This window comes from Rhinopithecus bieti, unplaced genomic scaffold, assembly GCF_001698545.2.
Source record: "Rhinopithecus bieti isolate Rb0 unplaced genomic scaffold, ASM169854v2 scaffold_7414, whole genome shotgun sequence".
Taxonomy (NCBI): Eukaryota; Metazoa; Chordata; class Mammalia; order Primates; family Cercopithecidae; genus Rhinopithecus; species Rhinopithecus bieti.
In genome coordinates this window covers 2530681-2556552 of record NW_016806087.1, presented here as the reverse complement: position 1 = coordinate 2556552, position 25872 = coordinate 2530681, and the positions used below count along the sequence as shown (strand labels likewise).

The 25872-nt window shown below is 40.6% G+C and overlaps 1 protein-coding gene across 1 annotated transcript in view; it reads left to right on the top strand.

Annotated features, from left to right (window-relative positions):
• SRPK2 (SRSF protein kinase 2) overlaps window positions 1-25872 on the top strand; it is a 299050-nt gene that overhangs the window by 201731 nt on the left and 71447 nt on the right. Inside the window, 1 exon segment of the mRNA XM_017874652.1 lies at window positions 623-777. Coding sequence (XP_017730141.1) covers window positions 623-777 — 155 coding nt within the window.

Here is a 25872-nt window from a genome sequence, read left to right as displayed (position 1 = left end):
CCACCCACCCACCCACACACCACTTTCAGAATACATTCAGAACTACTTCTAACAGGCCTTATAGAAGTACAAGAATAATCTTTCTGGCAATCTTGTATATTTTAGCTACAGTGTATATTAATCAGCTTTTATGAGTTACTGAAACCTAACGTCATTGCTACTATTTCTATGGGAAAAGAATTCTGATTTTCAAATAACAGGAAATAAGCTTTCAAAAGTTGAGTGCTGCTTGCACCTGTCTTTTTATAATCTTTGTGATGTTTTCTAACCAATAAGGCTGTATACCATGGAATATGCTTTCATTTCACTTAAATTTCCCAAGATTGGTAGGACTTAAGTGGAGCACTGAAATTTCACAACATTGGTAGTTCTTGAAGCTCTAAGTGAAAAGATACCTAAAAAAAAATTCCTTAGCTTATAAGGGCAGAATTTTTTTTTTTGGCCTGGCCTGTGTGTTGAAACCTAGTTGAATTCAACTAAAATGGGTGAAATGACATTAAATGGCATTTCTTCTTAGTATGTGACAAGTTTTGTTTTTCCCCCATATTAAGAAATGCTCACATGCATCCGTATTGCAAGATGTACTTCTAAGTAAAGAGCAATTTTCTCTTTGCTCTTTCAGGCCGGAGCCGCAACAGAAAGCTCCTTTAGTTCCTCCTCCTCCACCACCACCGCCACCACCGCCACCTTTGCCAGACCCCACACCCCCGGAGCCAGAGGAGGAGATCCTGGGATCAGATGATGAGGAACAAGAGGACCCTGCGGACTACTGCAAAGGTGACGTGCGGAGCATGTTGGTGTGGGGCTTGCCTTCCCCACTGGGCTATGTGGTAATTTGTTGGGGGAATGGACAAGGGGACAAGGTAGTGATGCAAATTGCTTAGTCTTCATTAATTTAGCCTCCTGTGTCATTATCGTTTTAAATTCTTAGGCCATTGTGTAGAAACTGATATCAGAAAGTTTAAGTGATATGAGAGAGAATTGTAAGAGATAGATAATACATATATTTGCACATACATATTCCAGGTACTTTCAAAAGGACTTAAACCTGTTAGAATTAAAGATAGTATACAGCAGGACAGTTAGAGGACATAATAAACCATCTAAAAAGAGCACTGGGCCAGTGTGGTAGCTCAAGCCTGTGATCCCAGCACTTTGGGAGGTCGAGAGGGGGCAGTCGCTTGAGTTCAGGAGTTCAGGACCAGCCTGGGCAACGTGGTGAGACACGGTCTCTACAAAAAGTGCAAAAAATTAGCTGGGCATGGTGGTAAGGTCCTGTAGTCCCAGGCACTTGGGAGCCTGAGGTGGGAGGAACGCTTGAGCCTAGGAGGCAGAGGTTTCAGTGAGCTGAGGTTGTGCTGCTACAGTCAAGCCTGAGCGGCAGAACCAGATCTTGTCTCAAAAAAAAAAGTACAATAAAAAAATAAAAATAATAAAAGAACATAGGAGAAAGTGTACCAGGCTTCTGAGGGGAACTGATTATAATTCTTGTGTACTGTATTTGACTTTCTGTTTTCTGACTGCTAAGGCTAAAAGAAAACTATCCCTTTCTCTGTATAGCATTGAATTACATAGCATTCATTGTCTGTGGGAAGCAAGCATGCACATTTGTTTACAGAGAAAGATTCTTTCCTGGCATTGTACTTAACGAAAAAGACATTCTGTGGGGCTCTGCCATTGTATGATGTAGTGGGTTATGTTATCAGCTATGATTTCATGGAAGACATAGAAACTATTCAAGTGGAGTGTTCTTGTACTGATGCTTTGTAAAGACCAAGAGTTAAACTCCTAAAGGGCAAGCATGTTGTGTGATGAATATTAACAACAATATGGTCTAGACATCATGCTTTGTGTAGACCCAACTCTGAGAATCTAGGAGAAAGTGAAATGACTACTTATTCAGCTGCTTCTTTGTCACTTAACTTACTGATTTGGACATTAGTTTTCAGGAATTTGGAGCTCCTGAGCAGTTGGTGAGATGAATTTATTTGCTGCAGATTTTTAAAACTGTAAATCAGATTCTATATAGCATTAGAATACATGGCAGAAAATGCAGATATGTTCAGGACATAAAGCACTAATGAATTTTGGGGTCTATATATCTTAATAATTCATCATTTATCTAGTGGGTGTAGGTCGTTTGTGTGTTGGTTCAGGAACAGTGTACATTTAGTTACCTGCTAAGAGGAAGAAAAAGTTACTGTGCTACAAAAGTGTAGGAACTGATCTACTCTAACCTGATTCTTTCATAGGTGCACATACTTACACATAGAATCAGTGTTTTCCTTAGAAAAGAGAGAGTGGATCTTACTTAGCATTTGTCTGGATAGTAGTTATGACCCCAAAGGTCTATGCAGTCTAGTAAAAGATAGAGCCAGTTTGAAAGGTAACAAGAAGGTGTTTTCCATCCTCCCTTTATTCTGCATTTCTTATACTGTCTTCGATTTTGCTGCTGAGGCCCAGCATTAGGTTCGTCTGTAGGAAACCGCCTTTTTTCTTTTTTTTGAGACAGAGTCTTGTTCTGTTGCCCAGGCCGGAGTGCAGTGCATGATCACAGCTCACTGCAGCCTCAACCTCCTGGGCCTGAGCAATCCTCCCATCTCAGCCTCCTGAGTCCTGGGCTTGAGCAGTCCTCTCACCTCAGCCTCCTGAGAAATTGGAACTGCAGGCATGTGTCACCCCCCTCGGTTAATTAAAAGCTTTTTTTTTTTTTTTTTTTTTGGTAGAGATAGGGTCTGGCTAGAACCATTCCTTAAGAGCTATTCCCCTCAGCAAATAGGCTCTACCAAGCAGGAATGAAAACTGTCTCACTCATCTGGATCTTAAGTATTTGGGTCAGTAGATGTAACTAATACTCTCATCCCCTTACTATCTCTGGGAACCAGCACAGCGGACATCCAAACCCCAAATAAAGGGCTCAGAATAAAGTATTCCACAGCCAGGGCTGATTCTAGGTAACATTCACTGAACTCTAAATTTCATAGAGTATTAAAGTCAGCATCAGTAAGGTCATTAGAGATAGTAAGGTTCTCTCCTTATACCCATGCCAGCCCCCCGAATTTGGTAAGTAACTTGTATCTTTAGTTAGCATTACATGTGACAGATGCCCTTCTCTGAATTTTGTGGTATATTCCACAACAGTTTGTATAAGATTACTGACATATACATATTCAGGGAGTCCAAGGAATTGATTGGGAATGTCTGGAATAAGACCTGTGGCCTTATATCATTTTTTTGTTCTCGGATAAAGAGATAAATCCCCTCACCCTCTGCCAGGACTGGTTGAGGTAAAATTACTAATATGGTATTTTATCATCCCTGAATACTTTAGTACATTTTACCTACAATCAAGTACATTCTCCTATAAATCAAAATACAGCCATCAAGATCAGGCATTTAGCACTGATACTTCACTACTGTTCAGTTCTCGGGCTTATCAGGTACTGCCAGTTGCCCAGTGTTGCCCGTTATATGTAATGAATCTGTGGCAGAATCGCATATTTTGTTTTCTTGTTTCTGTAATTTCTTTTAATTTGGAACAGTTCCTCAATGTTTTCCTGGCTTTCATGTCCTTGACATTTTTTAAGATTGTAGACCAGTTATTTTGTATGTTTCTCAATTTGGGATGCCACAGTAGTGATGTTGTCTTTTTGCATTAAATCCTGTCAGATGGTACACAGGTTTGATTTATTCCATTGGAGTTGCTGCCTTCACTTGATCAAGATTATGTCTGCCAGATATCTCTGGCAGCTATTCTTTTCCCCTAGTAGTATGTTGTTGAGAGTTACTTTGAGACTACATATATAACCCATTCAAATATTTATCCCTGTCCCTGCCCCCACCCTGGGCTGGCTTTCTGTCTTAGATGGACTGATTAATTCATGGATCTCTGTTTTATTCAGTGGGTTATAATCAGTTACTCTCCTTATATGTTTTGATGCTTACATTATCCCAAATTTGGATCTTAGGAGCCCCTTCACATTGTTTCTGTGTCCTTTTGAAATGCCTCAGTCATTCTTTGATCGTTTCTTTTTTTGTTTTGTTTTGAGATGAAGTCTTGCTCTGTCGCCCAGGCTGTAGTACAGCGGTGTGATCTCGGTGTGACTGCAACCTCCACCTCCTGGGTTCAAGCAATTCTCATGCCTCAGCCTCCTGAGTAGCTGAGACTACAGGCTCATGCCACCATGCCTGGTTAACCTTTGTATTTTTAGTAGAGATGGGGTTTCACCATGTTGACCAGGCTGGTCTTGAACTCCTGACCTCAAGTAATTCTCCTGCCTCAGCCTCCCAAAGTATTGGCATTACTGGTGTGAGCCACCGTGCCCGGCCCCTTGATCATTTCTTTACCTTCAAGTACAGTAGGATATACCAGGTTCATCTTGTATTTTTCCTATCCCAGCCCGGGAGTCTACTCTTTCCACAGAGAATCCTGCTCTTTTAAAAATTAAACAATAGGCCGGGCGCGGTGGCTCACGCCTATAATCCCAGCACTTTGGGAGGCCAAGGCGGGTGGATCATGAGGTCAGGAGATCAAGACCATCCTGGCTAACACTGTGAAAACCCCATCTCTACTAAAAATACAAAAAATTAGCCGGGCGTGGTGGTAGACGCCTATAGTCCCAGCTACTCGGGAGGCCGAGGCAGGAGAATGGCTTGAACCCAGGAGGCGGAGGTTGCAGTGAGCCAAGATCGCACCACTGCACTCCAGCCTGGGCAACAGAGCGAGACTCCGTCTCAAAAAAAAAAAAAATTAAATAATAATATTTAGAAAGCTAGACCTGGACATTAGGTGTGCTTATTACTTTTGGCTTGTCACTTTCAGATCTTAGTACAGAGCTAGGAACACACACATATGCACCTGCTTCCTTTATGTTTATATTTATTTATATATTTACATACGTGTTGAAATCCATGAGTTTATTAATCTGATACGTCTAATACCAGAAGATTCAGCCCAGTTTTCTCCCTTTCCATCTTTGTGGTTTCTTTCTCTGATAGGAAGAGTCTGGGCTCTCCCCATCCTCATTGCGTTGACTTAGTTGACTGATTTCCCCGTATGGTATGAGTCACCAGTGGCCATCACTATGTCTCTCCCTTCCCTCGTCACCTAAGTTGTGCTTTGACATCCTTTGTTGATTGGCCCTGCCTCATGGCTTGGGATTGAATAGTCCAGGATGGGAAGGGGAGAGAGAGCTTTCCCAGGCTCGTGGTGTGTGTTAAGTAATCTGAGGTATCATTTGTCTTCTGATATTTCAGCTCTTCCTCTTGTTTTCATTGACTTCATTCCTGGAGAGTCTCTGCCCTCAGCTACTTCTCAGTTTCCTCAAAATACAATAAAAAAAATTCAACAACAAAAGACATCACATGTATTTCTTTTTAAAAGTAAAATTTGCTCATCACAGGAAATGTAGACACTGGGTTTGGAGGGCAGAAGTCAGCTGTGATCCCACTACTCAGCAAGAGCTGCAGCAAGCCTTCATCGTTTATGATCAGCTAGATTACATCTTAACTTTTTACCTCATCTGTACAAGTTTCCCTTATTTAAAATGTATGAACCCTCAGCTGTTTTAATAAAAGGATCCATATTTAAAGTTCTGATTTTGCAAAAGCATTGTTCATTGCTCTTGCGTACTTAGCTTGCCTTGGTATTCTCTCTGGAGTGGGACTCTTCATTTCCTCAGAGCTGTGTTGCTACCCGCGTTATCTCAGATCTCCAAGAAGATTACGGCATTATGGACTGGTTCCTGAGCCTTGCTTCAAAACCTGGCTGTGTTGCTTTGTAGCTCCGTCTTCTTGGACAGATTCTTTTCTCTTTAGCCTTTGGTTTTTCATCTATGATATAATTATGTTAATGTTAATACCTAAGATTTTTATGAGGATTTAAATGAAATACATGAAGTTCATAACACAGTATCTGATACGAGGCTTTTAAGAAATATGAATTTTACTCTTCTTCTGTCTGTTCTATTGTTCTTCTTTCGGTGTGTTCCCATCTGTAGTTCATGCTATACCCATCAGTGCTGGCTTCCTTAGCTCCCTGACCATGTCTCATGTTGGGTGTGTTTCCTTAACCTCTGCAGAGAGAGCTGTCAGCACTGCTTATCTTTTTTACATATCACCTCTGTTCTGTTGTCTGGGCACAAGCTGTAGTAGCAGGCTGTGCAGTTTATTCAGATTCTGCTTCCAAGCCCTGGGGATTACCAGGATCAGGGACAGGGTCAGCCTGTAAACAAACACTGTCAGGAGGCCTTGTGTAATACATGCTTGTTTCATGAGTTTTAGCAAAAAAACCTGTGTCACAGCCAGACCTCCTCTTGTGGGAAGATTTGTGTTTCATGTGGGGTTTTCAGAGGCAGTAGGGGGTGCCTGGTAAACGTTCCTAGGCTGCACTGTAAACCCCTGAATTGGAATCCTTGGGAGTGGGACTTAGGACTCCAAATATTTAGCAAATTCGTCAGGTGATTTTTCTGCACATTGAACACTAAAGTCTGCTCCATTGTAAGGTCTGCATGTATCATTTTTCTAAAACTCCAAGGATACAACCACATGAAGCCACCCTTTATACTATACTTGCAATGTAAGCGGGATCATTGCTTTGAACTACCTTACGTTGTTTTTCCAGAACCCTTAGCATATACCTGCTACAAGGACGTACTAAATGGTGACTCTAGGAACATCGCCTTGCAATATCAGGCTGCCTGTACTCGCTGTCCTCAGACATGAGTTTTGTTGCTCTCTTAAATCATTCTTAGATAAGTTGGCACCTTTGTACAGTTTTCATCTCTTGGATTATTTCTGGAGACATCAATAGCTGTGGTCTGACTTGGTATGAAACATGTCATTTCCTTAGAAATGCCTTTATTCAACCTCTAATCAGACCCTTTCCTTTATTACCCGCAGTATTGTCCTCCCCATTCCCAACTTATAGTGTGGACTTGTACATTTATTTCTGTGTTCATGTATCTCCTCCTGTCTAGTCTGAAAGGTTCCCTTTGGTCAAGGCCCTGTAGTTTGTTAACTCCACTGCATTTGAGTCAACTACAATGCGGTACGTATTGTTCGTTTATAAAGGCATTTTCTCTAGTGTTGGACAGCAAGTAAGGAATAGGTAGAGTGTTGATGTTCATATGGATCTGGGAAGGCAGAAGGCATGTCAGCATGAGCAGGCTGGCATGCTGACTGGATAATCAGAATATAGGGCCTTTGTTTCTGCCTCACATTTTCTTAAAATCATCCATAGTGCTCCAGAGTACTTATCTCTCACACCCATTTGAGTGGCATACATTTCATACCTGTAAAAACTTAGGGGCAATATTTTCTTCAAAATACAGCATAAAATATTATAATTATACACTCTAGAAACATGTCGATGCGTTCCTTCCTATATACAAATTGCCTTTACCCAGGTGTGTCTGTTTTCCATCTGTGAAAACTGTAGTCTGGTTGAATTTTAATAACTCACAAAATTTACTGTTGGTGGCTATTCGCTGGCATTGGCATCCATCCTCCCTTTCTCCTTCCCTCCCTGCACCCCAATCCTCCGAGTCTATGAGTCTATGACTTTTTTTATTTTTTTTTTTACAGCTTCATTTTTTTTTTTTTTTTTTGAGATGTAGTTTCACTCTTGTCACCCAGGTTGGAGTGCAATGCTGTAATCTCTGCTCACTGCAACCTCTACCTCCCGGGTACATACAATTCTTCTGTCTCAGCCTCCTGAGTAGCTTGGATTACAGGCATGCACCACCATGCCCAGCTAATTTTTGTATTTTTAGTAGAGATGAGGTTTCACCATGTTGGCCATGCTGGTCTTGAACTGCTGTCCTCAAGTGATCTGCCTGCCTCAGCCTCCCAAAGTGCAGGGATAACAGGTGTGAGCCGCTGTGCCTAACCTGTTTTGTTTTTTAAGGGAAAAAAGCAGAGAACCTTAAAGCTTTTTAGAATTGATATTTGTACAGTAAAAAGAATAACAGAAGAAGTATTTGTACAGCCAAGTAATGTTGGCTGTCTTACATCAGAGGTTCTTCACTGGGTTCGGTTTGGACCCCCGGGAGTCCAATTTTGAATGTTTGGAGACATTTGGTTGCTGTAACTGAGGCTGCTACCGGCATCTGTTGGGCAGAGTCAGGGATGCTGCTAAACATCCCAGAATGCACAGGACAGTTACCCATAACAGAAATTATTCAGCTCCTAATGTCAGTAGTGCCCAGATGGAAAATCTCTGCCTTAGAAATGCCTGTTTTTCTCTATTAAAATGGTGTCATGTGGCTCAAGTATTTTATATCTGTTCCTTTTGATATAAAGATAACCTTTCTTCATTCACAGTTCTTTCACTTAAAATCATTAATGCTGCACACTTTATTCATTATGCTTTTCATTTATTAGTTGGCTTAATTTGGCTTACTTCAAGCCTTAAAAAGAAACCCTGTCTATCTATAAGAGCAAAGCAATAGATGCTCTTGAACCTATTACATAAGGCCTCATTACATTTCTTTTATGGAGACCAAGGAGTTTCTGACTCCTGATCTGTTGGTGCGTTAAATTGACAAGGATATTTATGATATAAGCTTTAAATAGCATGACAGGTGAATTCATGGTTTATTCATTGAGGCTTGACGATGTGCAAAACGTTGTACTTTACTACAGGGCACATAGAGGTAAATGAGAAACAGCCCTACTTTCTAGATTATGGCCTCGTAGACTTTGCCACTAGAATATCAGCTACTTAAGGGCAGAGCCTTGACCTGTCTAGCTTCCCTGTCTCCCCAATAGAACAATCTGTGGCCTGCTGAATAGTGACTGAATGAATAGACTGCTCAAATAGCTTTTTTTCATCTTTCTAAGTGTGGTTCATTAATAATAAGCGAGAAAAGGGAAGATATGTGAGGACTTAAAAGGAAGAAGGTTATATTTGAACAGAGGAATCAGAAATGATGTTATAAAAAACTGAAAGGGACTTTGTCAGTAAAGAATATTGGATGATGTTGAGAGTATGAGGCACTTCTCAGACTAAATCCTGTAGGCAGAGCAAGGTGTGAGAAGCCCTAACTGCTTGTGTTTTCCTAACAAATGGGGAAACTAAAAATTGATGGTAGAAGATTAGGTTTAAAGGCAGTTTGGGAGCATCATGTAGAGGACAGAGATGAGTGTGAGAAACTTGTGGTGAAGTAACTTTAAAGCATCAGTTCAAAATATTACCAAAAATCCCTACAGAAAACCAAAAGAAAGCAAAGTAGAAACAGAAGCCTGGTGTTATGATCTCTCCTCTTTTTAAAAAACATTTTTACCAGGCCAGGCATGGTGACTCAACGCCTGTAATCCCAGCACTTTGGGAGGCGGAGGTGGGTGGATCACGAAGTCAGGAGATTGAGGCCATCCTGGCCAACATAGTGAAACCCTGTCTCTACTAAAAATACAAAAAATTAGCCAGGCATGGTGGCACGCACCTGCAGTCCCAGCTACTTGGGAGGCTGAGGCAGGAGAATAACCAACCTGGGAGGGTGGAGGTTGCAGTGAGTTGAGATTGCGCCACTGCACTCCAGCCTGGGTGAAAGAGTGAGACTCCATCTCAAAAAAATAAAAATAAAAAATAAAAACATATTTAGCAAAAGAGAGTGCCAAAATGTCAGCAGTATGGGGTAAACCTGGGGTGGTTTTTTGAAATATACTTTTATCTAGTTGCTGCAGCACCATTTATTGAGAAGACTTCTCCCCCGACCTGTTGATTTGCCTGCCTTTGTCCATCAGTAGACAGAATGTATGGGGGTTTGTTTGTGGACTCCACCTGCTCCATCCCTCTGTTGGTCAATGCTTGCTCTAAGGGTCTGGTTACTAAAGCTTTGAATGCCTTGAATGGGTAGTGTCAGTCCTCCAGCTTTGTGCTTCTCTTCCAGGATTGTTTTGACCTGTCTAGATCCTTTGCATCTGTGTATAAATTCAGAGTCAGCTTATACATTATAAATTTTAGATATCCCTTAATAATATTGAATCTTCCAATCCATTAACATGGTATTGTGTCTATTTATTTAGATCTTTATTGTTCTCAGAAATGTTTTGTAGTTTTTGGTGTGGAGGTCTTGCTCATATTTAATCTTTTTTTGACTTTTAAAAATGCTATTATAAATGACAATTGTGTTTTGATGGGTTATAGAAGTGTAACTGATTCTTATGCACCGACCACATGGCCTGTAACTGTGCTTTACACACAATCATTTCATCATTTCAGTGCAAATACAGGGTTTTCTTCTTCCTTATGATTCTTTATAAATTATTATTCTTTTTTGCCTCCTTCTTTTATGCATGAGGTTGAATAGAAGTGGTAAGAATAGACCCCACTTGTCTTGTTTCTAATATTACAGTGAATGTGTAGTTTTTTTTAGATACCTTTATCAGGTTGAGATGGATCATATATTTAAATATAAAGTTAAAACTGTAAAGTTTCTAACAAAAAGTAAGAGAATATCTTCACAACCTTGGGGATAGGGTAGGATTTATTAGCGAGCATATAAGAAACATTAACTATAAAATAAAAAATTCATTGAACTTAATCAAAATTAAAACTTTCCCTCATTAAAAGACATTTTGAAAATGAGAAGATCAGCTTCAGACTGGGAGAAGCTCTTTGCAATACATTTACCTGACAAAGAATGTGACTGGGAGGGAATTTCCAGAGTGAGGTTTTGGGAAAATGTTCTATATTGATTAGAGTATATATATTTGTCAAAAAGCAGGGAATCGTACACATAAAACCTTTGACTTTCATTGCATGTAAATATAATCTGAATTTTAAAAAACATTGATAGTAGCTAGTTACATCTGGATTGTAGAGTTTTGGTTTTTGTCTTCTTTACCTCTTTGTCTTGGTTTTGTTTTCTGCATTGAGCATATATTTCTTTGTAAATATAGAAGAATATGTGCTTTTACTGCTGAAAGAAATCATAGATGACACAAACAAATGGAAACACATCCCATGCTCATGGGAGGGTAGAATCAATATTGTAAAAATGACCATGCTGCCGAAAGCAGTCTACAAATTCAGTGCAATTGTCATCAAAATACTACCGTCATTCTTCGCAGAACTAGAAAAAACAGTCCTAAAATTCATGTGGAACCAAAAAAGAGTCTGCATAGTCAAAGCAAGACTAAGCAAAAAGAAAAAATCTGAAGGCATCACATTACCTGATTTCAAACTATACTGTAAGACCATAGTCACCAAAACAGCATGGTACTGGTATAAAAATAGGCACATAGACTACTGGAACAGAATAGAGAACCCAGAAATAAACCCAAATACTTACAGCCAACTGATCTTTGACAAAGCAAACAAAAACATAAAGTGGGGAAAAGATATACCCTGTTCAATAAATGGTGCTGGGATAATTGGCTAGCCGCATGTAGGAGAATGAAACTGGATCCTTGTTTCTCGCCTTAAACGAAAATCAACTCAGGATGGATCAAGGATTTAAATCTAAGACCTGAAACTATAAACATAGAAGGTAACATTGGAAAAATCTAGACATTGGCTTAGGCAAGGATTTCATGATCAAGAACCTAAATGCAAATGTGATTAAAAACAAAGTTAAATACCTAGGACTTAATTAAACTAAAGAGCATTTACACAGCAAAAGGAAGAGTCAGCAGAGTAAACAGACAACCGAAAGAGTAGGAGAAAATCTTCACAGTCTGACAAAGGACTAATATCCAGAAACTACAATGAACTCAAATTAGCAAGAAAAAAAAAAGACAAAAACAAAAAACAATCCCATGAAAAAGTGGGCTAAGGACATGAATAGACAATTCTCCAAAGAAGATATACAAATGGCCAATAAACATGTGAAAAAAGGCTCAACATCACTAATGATCAGGGAAATACAAATCAAAACCGCAATGCGATACCACCTTACTCGTGCAAAAATGGCCATAATCAAAAAATAATAGAAGTTAGCATGGATGCAGTGCAAAGGGAACACTTCTACACTGCTGGTGGGAATGTATACTAGTACAACCACTATGGAAACCAGTGTGGAGATTCTGTAAAGAACTAAAAGTAGAACTACCATTTGATCCAGCAATCCCACTACTGAGTATCTACCTAGAGGAAAAGAAGTCGTTATACAAAAAAGATACTTGCTCACGCATGTTTATAGCAGTACAATTCACAATTGCAAAAATGTGGAACCAACCCAAATGTCCATTAGTCAATGAGTGGATAAAGAAACTATGGTGTGTGTGGAATACTTCTCAGCCATAAAAATGAATGAATTTTGCAGCAACCTGGATAGGATTGGAGACTATTATTCTAAATGAAGTAACTCAGTAATGGAAAACCAAACATCCCATGTTCTCTCACTCATAAGTGGGAGCTAAGCTATGAGGATACAAAGGCATAAGAATGACACTGTGGACTTTGGGGATTCAGGGGGAAAGGGTAGGAAAAGGATGAGGGACACAAGTACAGACTGGGTTCAGTGTATACTTTTTGGGTGATGGGTGCACCAGAATCTCACAGATCACCACTAAAGAACTTACTCATGTAACCAAACACAGCCTGTTCCCCCAAAACTTATGGAAATTAAAAAAAAAAAAAAAAGCAGAAGCAGAAGTCGTGCTTTTAAAAGGAATCAGTGGGCTAGGCATGGTGGCTCACACCTGTAATCCTAGCACTCTGGGAGGCCAAAGCAGAAGGATCACTCGATCTTAGGAGTTCGAGACAGCCTGGGCAACATAGTAAGACTTCATCTCTCTCTCTCTCTCTTTTTTTTTAAAGTGTTTTAACAAAAGGATAAAAGGAACCAGTGTAGGTTTTAAAGAGGGAAGTGCTATATTTAAGGAAGCTTAATTTGAAATTGTAGATGATTGACATTAAAGAGAGAGAAGATAAAAGGAGCAGACAAAAGCAAACAATGTCATGGAGGTGTACTGTCTTTGTTATTCGATAGTCTGTTGAGTATGGAGAGCAGTGACCAAAAAACCCACACACTTCTAAGTCCTGGAATAATAATAAGAATAGTACCTTCTGAGCATCATTTATTTTAGTGTACTCTGAATTATGAAACTGCTTTTCTTCCCCTTCCCCACTGAGATAGAGTCTCACATTCTGTTGTCTAGGCTGGAGGGCCGTAGTGTGATCACGGCTCACTACTACTTCAACCTCCCAGGCTCAAGCTATCCTCCTGAGTAGCTGAGACTACAGGTTTGCGTCACCATGCCTGGCTGATGTTTAAGTTTTTTTTTAATAGAGACAGGATCTTGTTATGTTGCCCAGGCTGTTCTTGAACTTCTGAGCTCAAGAAATCCTCCCGTTTCTGCCTCCCAAAGTGCTAGGATTGTCAACATGCCTGGCACGTTTTAAAAATGTTTGTAGAGATGAGGTCTCCCTATGTGTCCCAGGGTGGTTGTCATTTTTTTTTTTTGCATTGGATATTGTTTGGCTGTGAAAAAGCTCTGAGCCAAATGTGCAGCCCACCTCTAACAAGTGAATAGTAATTTATAGCATGCATTCTGTATCCTAACTTCACTGTAGCATTATTCTGTTTTACTTTTTCTGGGCTATTTTTTCTGTGCCCCAATTTCTTTCTAATTTTATATCTTATATTGTGGTTTTATAAGCTGCTTCAATTCCTTATAGAAAAAAATAATGTAACATATATTAAAACATCACATCATACCCCATGCATACAATTATGGCTTACTTATTAAAAATAACTTTTTAAACAAGGTGAAATAATGTTGGCATTATCAGTAGAAACAGTGAAGTCTCAGTTGGTTTGGGGGAAAATGTTGATGAGTTTGACTATTGATGGAAATATCAAGACGGTGGTTAGAAATACGAATTGAAGAATCAGAAGAATCAGCAAGCAGGTGGTTTAGTAAAGAATTTAACCGGCCGGGCGCGGTGGCTCAAGCCTGTAATCCCAGCACTTTGGGAGGCCGAGACGGGCGGATCACGAGGTCAGGAGATCGAGACCATCCTGGCTAACACGTTGAAACCCCGTCTCTACTAAAAAAACTACAAAAAACTAGCCGGGCGAGGTAGCGGCGCCTGTAGTCCCAGCTACCCGGGAGGCTGAGGCAGGAGAATGGCGTGAACCCGGGAGGCGGAGCTTGCAGTGAGCTGAGATCCGGCCACAGCACTCCAGCCCGGGTGACAGAGCAAGACTCCGTCTCAAAAAAAAAAAAAAAGAATTTAACCTTGCCTGAAGAGAGATCTGGCCTTTGTCCTTGGAGCCTTCCAAGGGCATAGAGATCTGGGTACCTTGGACCACACCTGATAGTCTAACAATGTGGCACGTTGAACCTGAGAATGGTCTTTGAGACCCCCAAACTCTGTGGTTCATGTCAGAAGGGAAGGCAGTTGGTGGACTGTTCCCAAACCTTACACAAATATTATAGATTTGATAGGTAAAACAGATCATATAATGGTTCATAAGTGGATTTAAAAAAAAAAAAGGATGCAGAGAGTCTGTTCAGTGACAAGCCTTTGAGAAATTTAATGGAATTCAAGAGGAAAAGGAACAAGTACAAGAAACAGACATAGCAGTCAGGGAGGTAGGAGAGCAACCAAGATGTCTGTTCATTTTGACCTGGAGTGGACCGAGATGGCAGCCGTGGTGTTGTTCTGAATGACACATTCCTGAACACATTCAGTTATGTAACCCAAAGTTTATACTGTTTGAATATAGATGGGCGGTCATACTTGCATTCATTCCAAATGTCAGTGGCTCTAGTCCTCACTTGTCAGCCCCTGCATAATCTGCCCTTGTGGATCTGGAAGTCCCCTGAGGGGCACAGGATCCGGACCGGAGTCCCCATGTGTGATCTGTTGTGATCCTCCTTCCTGCTCCTGGCCTGCTGCTGCTGGTGCTGCCATTACCCACTAAGAGAATGCTGTGACACCTGCCACAGGGCCGTCCCCACTGTACTCAGTGCCAGAGCACAGTTATGTGGCATGAGAGTGGTGAGAGACCAGTTCAGATGCCTGCAGCGGTCCCGGGCCATCACGCCACAGTGTGCCCACCACCCCATAGCTAGTGGCCTCACCCACTGGTCCCTGGAGTCCAGTTTAATTTTAAAATTTGTAAAAGAGTTATAGAATAACTTTTAGTCACAAAAAAACCAAAGCCCGTGCCATCATCACACTCCTCAGATTCTTCTTTGTTTTCTCTTTTCTTTTTGGAGACAGAGTCTGGCTCTGTCACCTAGTCACTGCAACCTCCGCCTCCCAGGTTCAAGCAATTCTTGTGCCTCAGCCGCCTGAGCATCTGGGATTATAGGCATGCGCCAGCATACCTAGCTAATTTTTGTATTTTTGATAGAGACCGCGCTTTACCATTTTGGCCAGGCTTGTCTAGAACTCCTAGCTTCAAGTGATCTGCCCACCTTAGCCTCCTAAAGTGCTGGGATTACAGGTGTGAGCCACTGCATCCAGCTGAGATTCTTTTTTCCTTGCTTACACTTTCTTCTCCTCGGCTGGAGCAGCTGCCCTGGACAGGGCAGGACCTACTGTTGATGCAGCAGCAGCTGCTGTAGCAGGTCCACCAACCCCTACATTACTGATGAGTCTCTCGATTATCAACATTGGCCAGGGCGTTTGCCAACAAACCAGGCCAAAAAGGTTCAACATTTACACCACTTGCTTTAATTAGGGCCTTGATCTTACCCTCTGTGATGGTCACCTCATTCATCGTGCAGAATCAGGATAGAGTAGATGCAGGCGAACTTGGGGGCTGTGGTGCGGGTGAATGTGGGGCTGGTGCTGTTAGACGCAGTGCAAGTTGCTGGATGAAGTGAGGGCCTCTCCCCAGTGTGGCCGTAACTTTCCAGGAAGGACTGAGCCCCTTGGCAGCAGCTGGAGTCTGGGTTTAGAAAATGTCGACAATTAACGTGGTGGCTTCTTTGCTCGTTCTCTGTCCCTTCCTCCCTCCACCCACTTAGGCTCACTGTAGTATAAGGGTTTTTTCCTTTTATGCTCCCAGCTAAAAGCTGGAACACTCTTGCAAGTCATTTTGTTAGTTGGGGCTATCCACTAATTCTCTTTAAGGGCCCAGGCATGTTTGATTCTTACTTAGGATCTAAGGTAGTATTCTAAAAACATTTACAGACAGAACCTGTTATGAGTAATATATTTTCTCTTTTATTTCCCATTTGGTGCTAATTTAAAAATGGACTGTATTCTTAGAGTTCGTTATTCAGATTTCACTCCTTAGCATTGATGTTCTGGATTCAGTAGAATTGTTAAAATTTTTTCCTCTGTTTTGGATCCTGTTTTAACCTGGAATTGAAAAGAGTGAAATGAAGTAACGAAGTTCCAGATTTTGTTGGGGATTTTTTGTCTGGTTTATGTTGACTAGGAAGCAGTAATTGAAAAGAGGCTATTTTTTCCCTCATACATTTTAAAAAATTGAGATATAATTTGCAAACATAACATTCTCTACTTTAAAGGGTACAATTGTGTGGTTTTCAGTATATTCACATAATTTTGCAACTCACCATTTTAAAATTCCAGAACATTTTCATCATCATTCTCTGAAAGAAATGACTGTCCATTAACAGTCAGTCCCTATTCTCCTTACCCCCCACAACGCTTAGTAATCACTAAGTTACTTTTTGTCTCTATTCTGGACATTTCATATAAACAAACAATATGTCACTTTTTGTGTTTGGCTTCTTTTACTTACAATGTTTTAAAGATTCGTTCTTGTTATACCATGTATTCGTTCATTCATTTCATGATTAATAATATTTCATTTTCTGGATGTATCACAGCAGTTCATATACATTTGGGTTGTTTTCACTTTTGGCTATTGTGAATATGCTGCTGTGAACATTTGTATATGAGTTAAAGTGGACATTTGTTTTCATTTCTTTGGTATGTATCTAGGAGTGGGAGTGCTGGGTCATATGGTAACTCCATGTTTAACCACTTGAGGAACTGTCAGATTATTTCCTCAGATGGCTATGTCACTGTATATTCCCACCAGCAATCATATCTTGGTTATAATTTACTCACCTTTGTCCCTTTTATGTTTACTTTTTCTTGTGACTTATTTGCTTCTGTAATTCTATTATACTGAAAGAGTTACCTATGTTTTTAAACCTTTGATTGATCCTGTCAGTGGCCTCTTCAGCTCTGCTTACTACACCATGCATTTTCACCATGAGCCTTTAAACCTGAGTGTCTCGTCAGACACCCACACCAAAATCCTTCCCTTGGACAGTAGTAATTTTGACTGTGTTGGTAACACACTGAGATGGTGGTGGTCTTTCCAAGACTGTATGATCTGAGGTATAAAAAAAAGAGTTTTCGGCTGGGCGCGGTGGCTCACACCTGTAATCCCAGCACTTTGGGAGGCCGAGGAGGGTGGATCACGAGGTCAGGAGATCGAGACCATCCTGGCTAACACAGTGAAACCCCGTCTCTACTAAAAATACAAAAAAATTAGCCGGGTGTTGTGGCAGGTGCCTGTAGTCCCAGCTACTCCGGAGGCTGAGGCAGGAGAATGGTGTGAACCCGGGAGGTGGAGTTTGCAGTGAGTGGAGATAGTGCCACTGCACTCCAGCCTGGGCGACAGAGCGAGACTCCATCTCAAAAAAAAAAAAAAAAGAGTTTTCAAGACGGAAGGATTTAATAATAGCATTTAGTTTAAGCTAAATTTCAGTTTCAGGAAGATAAAAGCTGACAGGAACAGTGAACTACCTGTGGGCAATTCTCTAGAGACCCATGTGTGGGGCCAGTGATGAGTCAGGCAGATGTCGAGGTGAGGATATATTAGCAAAGCACAACAGATTATTCAGTGAAATTTAGCAATGAAATGATTGTAGCTTCTAGGGAGTGGGGTCAGATTTGTGCAAGAAAAAGGATTTATTTTAGTGTGACATATCTGAGCATATTTCTAGGCATAAGAGATAAGGTTTGAGTAGAGTTGAAAGGCCAGCAACAAAGGAATTAAATGAGTGATTTTTGGAGCTAATTGATCACTCTTTTAAAGACTGAAGGCACAGCTTACCTGCAGAACTGAGGAGGGGGTTTTGCATAGCTGTTGTGGTGAGCAGAATAAAGACCGTTGTGATTATTGTTATATAATAAATTATCCCCAAACTTAGCCTTAAACCACTTTTTAATTTTGTTCATGATTTTATGTATCAAGAATTTAGAAAAGATAAAGCTGGGATGGCTTGCCCACTGCCTCATGGTATCTGGGGCCTCAACTGAGACATCTCAAGGGCTTGAGGTGGCTTCATGGCTGGGGACTAGAATTAACTGAAACCTCACATCTGGCCCCTGGGCTAGAAAGATAAACAACTAGGACAGCCTTATGGAGTGCCTATCCATGCCCTTTGCATATGACTTGACTTTCTCACAGCATGGCGGCCTCGAAGCAGTCACACTTCCTACCTGGCAACTTAGAATTCCCAAAGGTAACATATACCTTCCAGAGTGGAAGCTGTGTTCCTTTTATGACCTAGCCTCTGAAGTCACACAGTCTCATCCACTACATTCTTTTTGGTTAGAAGCACATCAGACACTCATTCAGATCCATTATTTAGAGTCCATTTCTTGATAGTAGAACATCAGAGTAGAAGGGATAGTAGAAGAGCAGGTAGTTGGGGAGATACTGTTTCAGCCTTTATTGAAGAACACAGTCCGTCAGAATACAGCAACAAGAAATCAAAGCAGCCATAAAGAATGAAATGATTTCCTCTGCAGCAACATGGATGAAGCTGGAGGCCATTATTTTAAGTGAAAAAACTTAGAAACTGAAAATTAGCTACTGCATGTTCTTTTTTATAGATGGGAACTAAACAGTGGGTACACATGGACTTAAAGATGGAAACTAGATGCTGAGGACTCCAAAAGGGGCAAAGTTGGGAGGGTGGTGTGGCCTGATAAAGTACCTATTGGGTACAATGGTCACTATTTGGTTTATGGGTGTACTGGAAGCCCAAACCCCACCATTATGTAATGTGTACACATAACAAACCTGCACATGTACTCCCTGAATCTGAAATAAAATTAAAAAAGAAAAAAGAACCCTATAAGCAAGGGTACTCTTCCTACTGTCAAATGATACAATATTCATAGAAACAGAGATTTGTGTAGTTTGAAAATACCTTATATAAATCAAGACGAAACCTGTATTTTGCAGACATCAAACCTAAAGTTGACTGATAAAGACATATTCGTCCCAGAGCCCGGGAACATTCTAGGGGAATAAAATCAATAAAAAGATGCAGACTTCCAAATATATGTAGTTATAGTTATATAGGTATAGTAAACCCCTTTTTCTAGGACATGTATTTATCTAATTCTCTTTTCATCTGGTGTGGATTATAAGCCTAAGCCTAGAGTCTACTAAGTATGTCTAAATTGTTATGTTGGGTGCCTAACAAAGGAGTATGTACAAGTTGGTGCATGAGTTAGACTTTCTGATGGTGATTAAACTGGAAAGCATGAATTATTCTTGGGTTATAAAACTAGGTGGGGCTTTCGAATGAGGCTCAAAAATCAGTTTTGTTTTCCACATAGAGACCTTTTACTTACTCTTTTTGTAGTCAGTTTGTCTCTAAGACCTTTTTTCTCTTTCTCATTTTTTAGAATAATTAAGAATGTCATTAGTTTAGAGTTTAGATTATTTACAGATTATTATGTTTTATTATTTTTTCTTCCGGAGAACATAACATACGCCTGGGAGTATGTCTTCAGTTATATGAGTCAGGCATGGATATGTGCTATAATATACCCTTGTACTCGGTGAACAGCAGAAGCCTGAAAATAACAATAGGTCCTAACCTTTGGAAGAAACTTAATTTTAGTTATATTTTGAGGTTGGAATGTGGATAATTAGGGCTTTTAGTTTTAAACAGCCAGAGAGCTGTTTTCTGAGTTATTTTAATTGTCAAATTTTTTTAGTTACTAAGATATTTTCTTTTAGTTATAAATCTTAATTCTTTTCTATTTTGTTTTAATTTTTTCTTGTAAAATAAATCTCATGTCTTAAGTGGATTCTGATTTCTACTTTGACTCAGTTAAGACTTTCTCATTCTAAGATCAGTTAATGTTTCTTCAGTTCATAACTCAATATATTATACATTTATTTTTCCAAAACATAATTAAGTACCCAGAAATGAGCCCAAAGTTTTTGAACAGATACAAACAACATCCAAGTTCATGTACTAAACCTCATGTTCTTTGTTCTGGAGAAAAGCCCTTTTGATGATCTCATATAACATCTACACCACCTTTGCCCACGAGACAAGGAGAAGGTTAAGAACAAGAAAGAATTAGAAACAATATATAAAAACTATCATAAAGTCCCAATACACATTGCAGCCTACATAAAGTGGTAAAATTCTTAGGCAGAAAGACCACATGACTTATTTTGCAGCAAAATGTTAGGCCAGAAGACACTAGAGAAGTACATTTAACATACTCAAGGAAAGAAAATGTGAGTCAAATATTTTACATCCAGCCAAACTGACCTTCATTTATACACATCTCATACAAACTGTTATATACATTTAAGCACTGAGGGAATAATATCATTCTTTTGAACACTGAAGGGAACTTCCAAGAAAAGAAAAGAAAAAAAAAAGCTTCTAGCGACCCAAATCAAGGAAGAGACCTGTATAGACATACAGACTGCTTTCATAAAAATATGAAGTATACTTGAAAAATCAAACCTGTAGCCTTCCTCTGGAACACTTAGCTTACAGAATACTATTAAGCGTCTTAACTAGACAGTTAAATGGACTTAAAAGATCATGTATTTGGTTTCCATAGAAATTTAAGGGTAAATTTTATAACAACATGTGTTTTGAAGCAATGGTTTGGATTCTTCTGTCAAGATATCCTAAAGAGATAAATAGCTGTGTCTGGCATTATGTATGTAAGAAATAAAGGAAAAATGTTAGTAATAGACCAGGTGTGGTGGCTCACTCCTATAATCCCAGCACTTTGGGAGGCTGAGGGGGGCAGATGATTTGAGATCAGGAATTCGAGACCAGCCTAACCGACATGGTAAAACCCCGTCTCTACTAAAAATACAAAAAAATAAAAATAAAGATTAGGTGGGCCTAGTGGCGGGAGAATTGCTTGAACTTGGGAAGCGGAGGTTGCAGTGAGCCTGGATTGTGCCACTGCACTACAGCCTGCACGACAGAGAGAGACTCCATATCCAAAAAAGAAAAAAAAAGTTGGTAATAGTGTACGTTAACTCTTTTTAGTTATGGAGTCCGAGATTTACAGAATATCAGTATACTTAAAATACATTCAGTGAAGTTGAACACTTAGTTGTATTTGTATAGATGAGACAAAAAAGCTTGTTACCCAAATTACAGAGTCAAGTAAATCTCTAGATATAGCCTCTTAAAAACAGCCACGCAGGGCACAGTGGCTCACACCTGTAACCCTAGCTCTTTGGGAGGCCAAGGTGGGCATATCACCTGAGGTCGGGAGTTCGAGACCAGCCTGACCAACATGGAGAAACCCCGCCTCTACTAAACATGCAAAATTAGCCGGGCGTGATGGCGCATGCCTATAATCCCAGCTACTCGGAGGCTGAGGCAGGAGAATGGCTTGAACCTGGGAGGTAGAAGTTGCAGTGAGCTGAGATCATGCCACTGCATTCCAGCCTGGGCAACAGAGTGAGACTCCGTATCAAAAAAACAAAAAGAAACAAACAAAAACATACCCACTAGCCATTTATGATCTGATGTTAAACCATTATGCAATTGTAGGATTTCTACTGATCCCCAAGTGCATTTCAAATTGTGTTCTAGGCTGGGCGCGGTGGCTCAAGCCTGTAATCCCCAGCCACTTTGAAGGCCGAGACGGAGCGGATCACGAGGTGAGGAGATCGAGACCGATCCTGGTAACACGGGGTGAACCGTCTCTTACTAAAAAATACAAAAAATTAGGGCCGGGCGGAGGTTGCGGCGGCGCCTGTAGTCCCAGCTACTCGGGACGGCCTGAGGCAGGGAGAATGGCGTAAACCCGGAGGCGCGAGGCTTGGCAGTGAGCTGAGATCCGGGCCACTGCACTCCAGACTCTCTGGCGTGCCAGAGCCGAGACTCCGTCTCAAAAAAAATAAATAATAAATAAATAAATAAATATAAAATAAATAAATAAAATTGTGTTCTAAAGTACTCTTGGTGTTGAGACATGGTTCTGGAGTGTTATAGACTAGAATGTAGATTAGGATTTTAGTTATTGGCTTGTACAGTAATGTGACTTTCATTTCCAATGTGGACTCTTACTCTTGAGGGTTTTTTTTGAAAATCAGTATCAGTATATTTTCATGCAGCTACAAACTTATAGCACTAAAATGACAAAAAAGATTACTCATAAAAACAGAAGAGATCCTTATTTGTATTTATATAATTTTCTTTGTCTAGAATTTGATTCCAGCTTTGTAAGTGTATGGAGCTGTTAGTGAACTTTAACTTCTTAAATGTTTGTATATCCCATGATAGCTTGGCTCAGGATCTTATAAATATTATCACAGCTCAGTCTTTATTACTAGTTTGCCTTGAGTACTACACATTTTAATTTTATATTGTAATAGAAACATGATTTTTTTCCCTATACAATTCTCTTTGCAGTGTTTTATATGATACTACTTGGGATACATTTAGATTATTAGTGTACTTTCCCTCCTGCTGGCCGTAAGAGATAAGGGGAGATCTTGTAGTATATACTTTGTTAATTTTTTCCTTACAAGTAACAAAGTCGAAACTTGCCTGGCGTAGTGGCTCATGCCTGTAATCCCAGCACTTTGGGAGGCCAAGGCGGGTAGATTGCTTGAGGCTAGGAGTTTCAGACCAGCCTGGCCAACATGGCCAAACCCCATCTCTACTTAATAAATAAATAAATAAATAAATAACACAAAAATTAGCCGGGCATGTTGGTGCACGCCTGTAATTCCAGCTACTTGGGAGGCTGAGACAGGAGAATTACTTGAACCCAGGAGGTGGAGGCTGCAGTGAACCGAGATTGTGCCGCTGCCCTCCAGCCTGGGGAGTAGGACAAGACTCCATTTCAAAAAAAAAAAAAAAAAAAAAAAAAAAGGGAAAAAACAAAGTCAAAAGTTTTGCACAAATCTCAAGGCTCTTCGAAGTCTGATTCAATGTACCATTCTTGTTTTCTTTCTTAGCCTCAAACATAGTTATTTATTACACCTTAAACTGCTGTGGTTGTCCTCATGGTATCTTTTTTTACGTTAGGGGTTTCCTCTTTTTTGCTGTTAGAGTGTACAGTCGATTTTTTTTTTTTTTTTTTTTGAGACAGAGTCTTGCACTTGTTGCCCAGGCTGGAGTGCAGTGGTGTGGTCTCCGCTCACTGCAGCCTCCACCTCCTGGGTTCAAGCAATTCTCCTGCCTCAGCCTCCTGAGTTGCTGGGATTACAGGTAACTGCCACCATGCTTGGCTAATTTTTTTGTGTTTGTAGTAGAGATGGGGTTTCATCATGCTGGCCAGGCTGGTCTTGAACTCCTGACATCAAGTGATCCACCCTCCTTGGCCCTCAAAAGTGCTGGGATTACAGGCGGGAGCCCCTACGCCTGGCCATCTCAGTTGAATTTTAGGTTACATTTGGTGTTTGTGTGTGTGTGTGTGTGTTTTAACTTTTATCTTAGGTTCAGGGGCACATGTATGTGCATGTTTGTTATGTAGGTAAACTGTGTGTCACGGGGGTTTGGTGTATAGATCATTTCATCATCCAGGTAATAAGCGTAGTGCCCTATAGATGTTTTTTTAATTCTCTCTGTTCTTCCACCCTCCATCCTCAAGTGTGCCCCAGTGTCTATTGTTCCCCTCTTTGTGTCCCTGTGTTCTCATTGTTTACTTCCCACTTATACATGAGAACATGAGGTATTTGGTTTCTGCTCCTGTGTTAGTTTGCCAAGGGTAATGAATGGCCTCCAGCTCCATCCATGTTCCTGCAGTGGACATGATCTCGTTCTTTTTTTATAGCTACATAGTATTCCATGGTGTATGTGTACCACGGTTTCTTTATCCAGTCTACTGTTGATGGGCATTGCTTCCATGCCTTTGTCGTTGGGAATAGTGTTGCAGTGAACATACACGTGCATGCGTGTGTCTTTACAGTAGAACAATTTATATTCCTTTGGGTGTATACACAGTAAGGAATTGCTGGGTCAAATGGTAACTCTGTTTAAAGTTCCTTGAGGAATTGCCACACTGATTTCCACAGTGGCTGAACTAATTTGTACTCCCACCCGCAGAGTAAGCATTCATTTTTCTCTACAACTTTGACAACATCTGTTAATTTTGTGACTTTTTAATAGCCATTCTGACTGGTGTGAGATGATGTTTCATTGTGGTTTCGATTTACATTTCTCTAATGATTAGTGATGTCAAGCAGATTTTTATATGCTTGTTGGCCGCATGTATGTCTTCTTTTGAAAAAAATGTCTCTTCATGTCCTTTGCACACTCTTTAATGGGGTTGTTTTTTGCTTGTATATGTGTTTAAGTTCCATATAGATTCTGGATATTATACCTTTGTCAGATGTTTTGTTTGCAAATATTTCTGCCATTGTGTAGGTTGTTTACTCTGTTGATAGTTTATTTTGCTGTTCAGGAAGTTCTTAGGTTCCCTTTGTCAGTTTTTGGTTTTGTTGCAATTGCTTTTGACATTTTTGTCATGAAATCTTTGCCAGGTCCTATGTCCAGAATGGTATTTCCTAGATTATTTTCCAGGCCTTTTTTTTTTTGGAGACAAAGTCTTGCTCTGTCACCGAGGCTGGAGTGCAGTGGCACGATCTTGGCTCACTGCAACCTTCATCTCCCAGGTTCAAGTGATTCTCCTGCCTCAGCCTCCCCAGTAGCTGTAAAGGCATGTGCCACCACACCCGGCAAATTATTTTATTTTTTTGGTAGAGACAGGGTTTCACCATGTTGGCCAGACTGGTCTCGAATTCCCAGCCTCAAGTGATCTGCCTGCCTCGCCCCCCCCGCCCCCGGCCCCCCAATGTGTTAGGATTACAGGCGTGAGCCACTGCACCTGGCCTTTCCAGAGTTTTTATAGTTTTAGGTTGTACATTTAACTCTTAATCCATCTTGGTTTTTGTGTAAGGTGTAAGGAAGGGGTCTGGTTTCAGTCTTCTGCATATGGCTAGCAAGTAATTCCGGCACCACTTATGGAATAGGAAGTGCTTTCCCCATTGCTTGTTTCTGTCAGCTTTGTCAAAGATCAGATGGTTGTAGGTGTGTGGCATTGTTTTTGGGCTCTACTCTGTTCCATTGGTCTTTGTGTTTGTTTTTGCATCAGTACCATGCTGTTTTGGTTACTGTCACCTTTTAGTATACTTGGATGTCAGGTAACGTGATTCTTCCTGCTTTGTTCTTTTTGCTTAGGATTGCCTTGGCTATTTGGGCTTTTTTGGTTCCTTATGGATTTTAAGATAGTTCTTTCTAATTCTGTGAAGAATGCCATTTATAGTTCGATAGGAATAGCATTGAATCTATAAATTGTTTCAGGCGGTATAGCTGTTTTAACAATATTGATTTTTCCTGTCCATGAGCATGGACTGTTTTTCCGTTTGTATCATCTCTGATTTCTTTTTTTTTTTTTTGAGACGGAGTCTCGCTCTGTCGCCCAGGCTGGAGTGCAGTGGCCGGATCTCAGCTCACTGCAAGCTCCGCCTCTCGGGTTTACGCCATTTTCCTGCCTCAGCCTCCCGAGTAGCTGGGACTACAGGCGCCCGCCACCTCGCCCAGCTAATTTTTTGTATTTTTTAGTAGAGACGGGGTTTCACCGTGTTAGCCAGGATGGTCTCGATCTCCTGACCTTGTGATCCGCCCGTCTCGGCCTCCCAAAGTGCTGGGATTACAGGCTTGAGCCACCGCGCCCGGCCA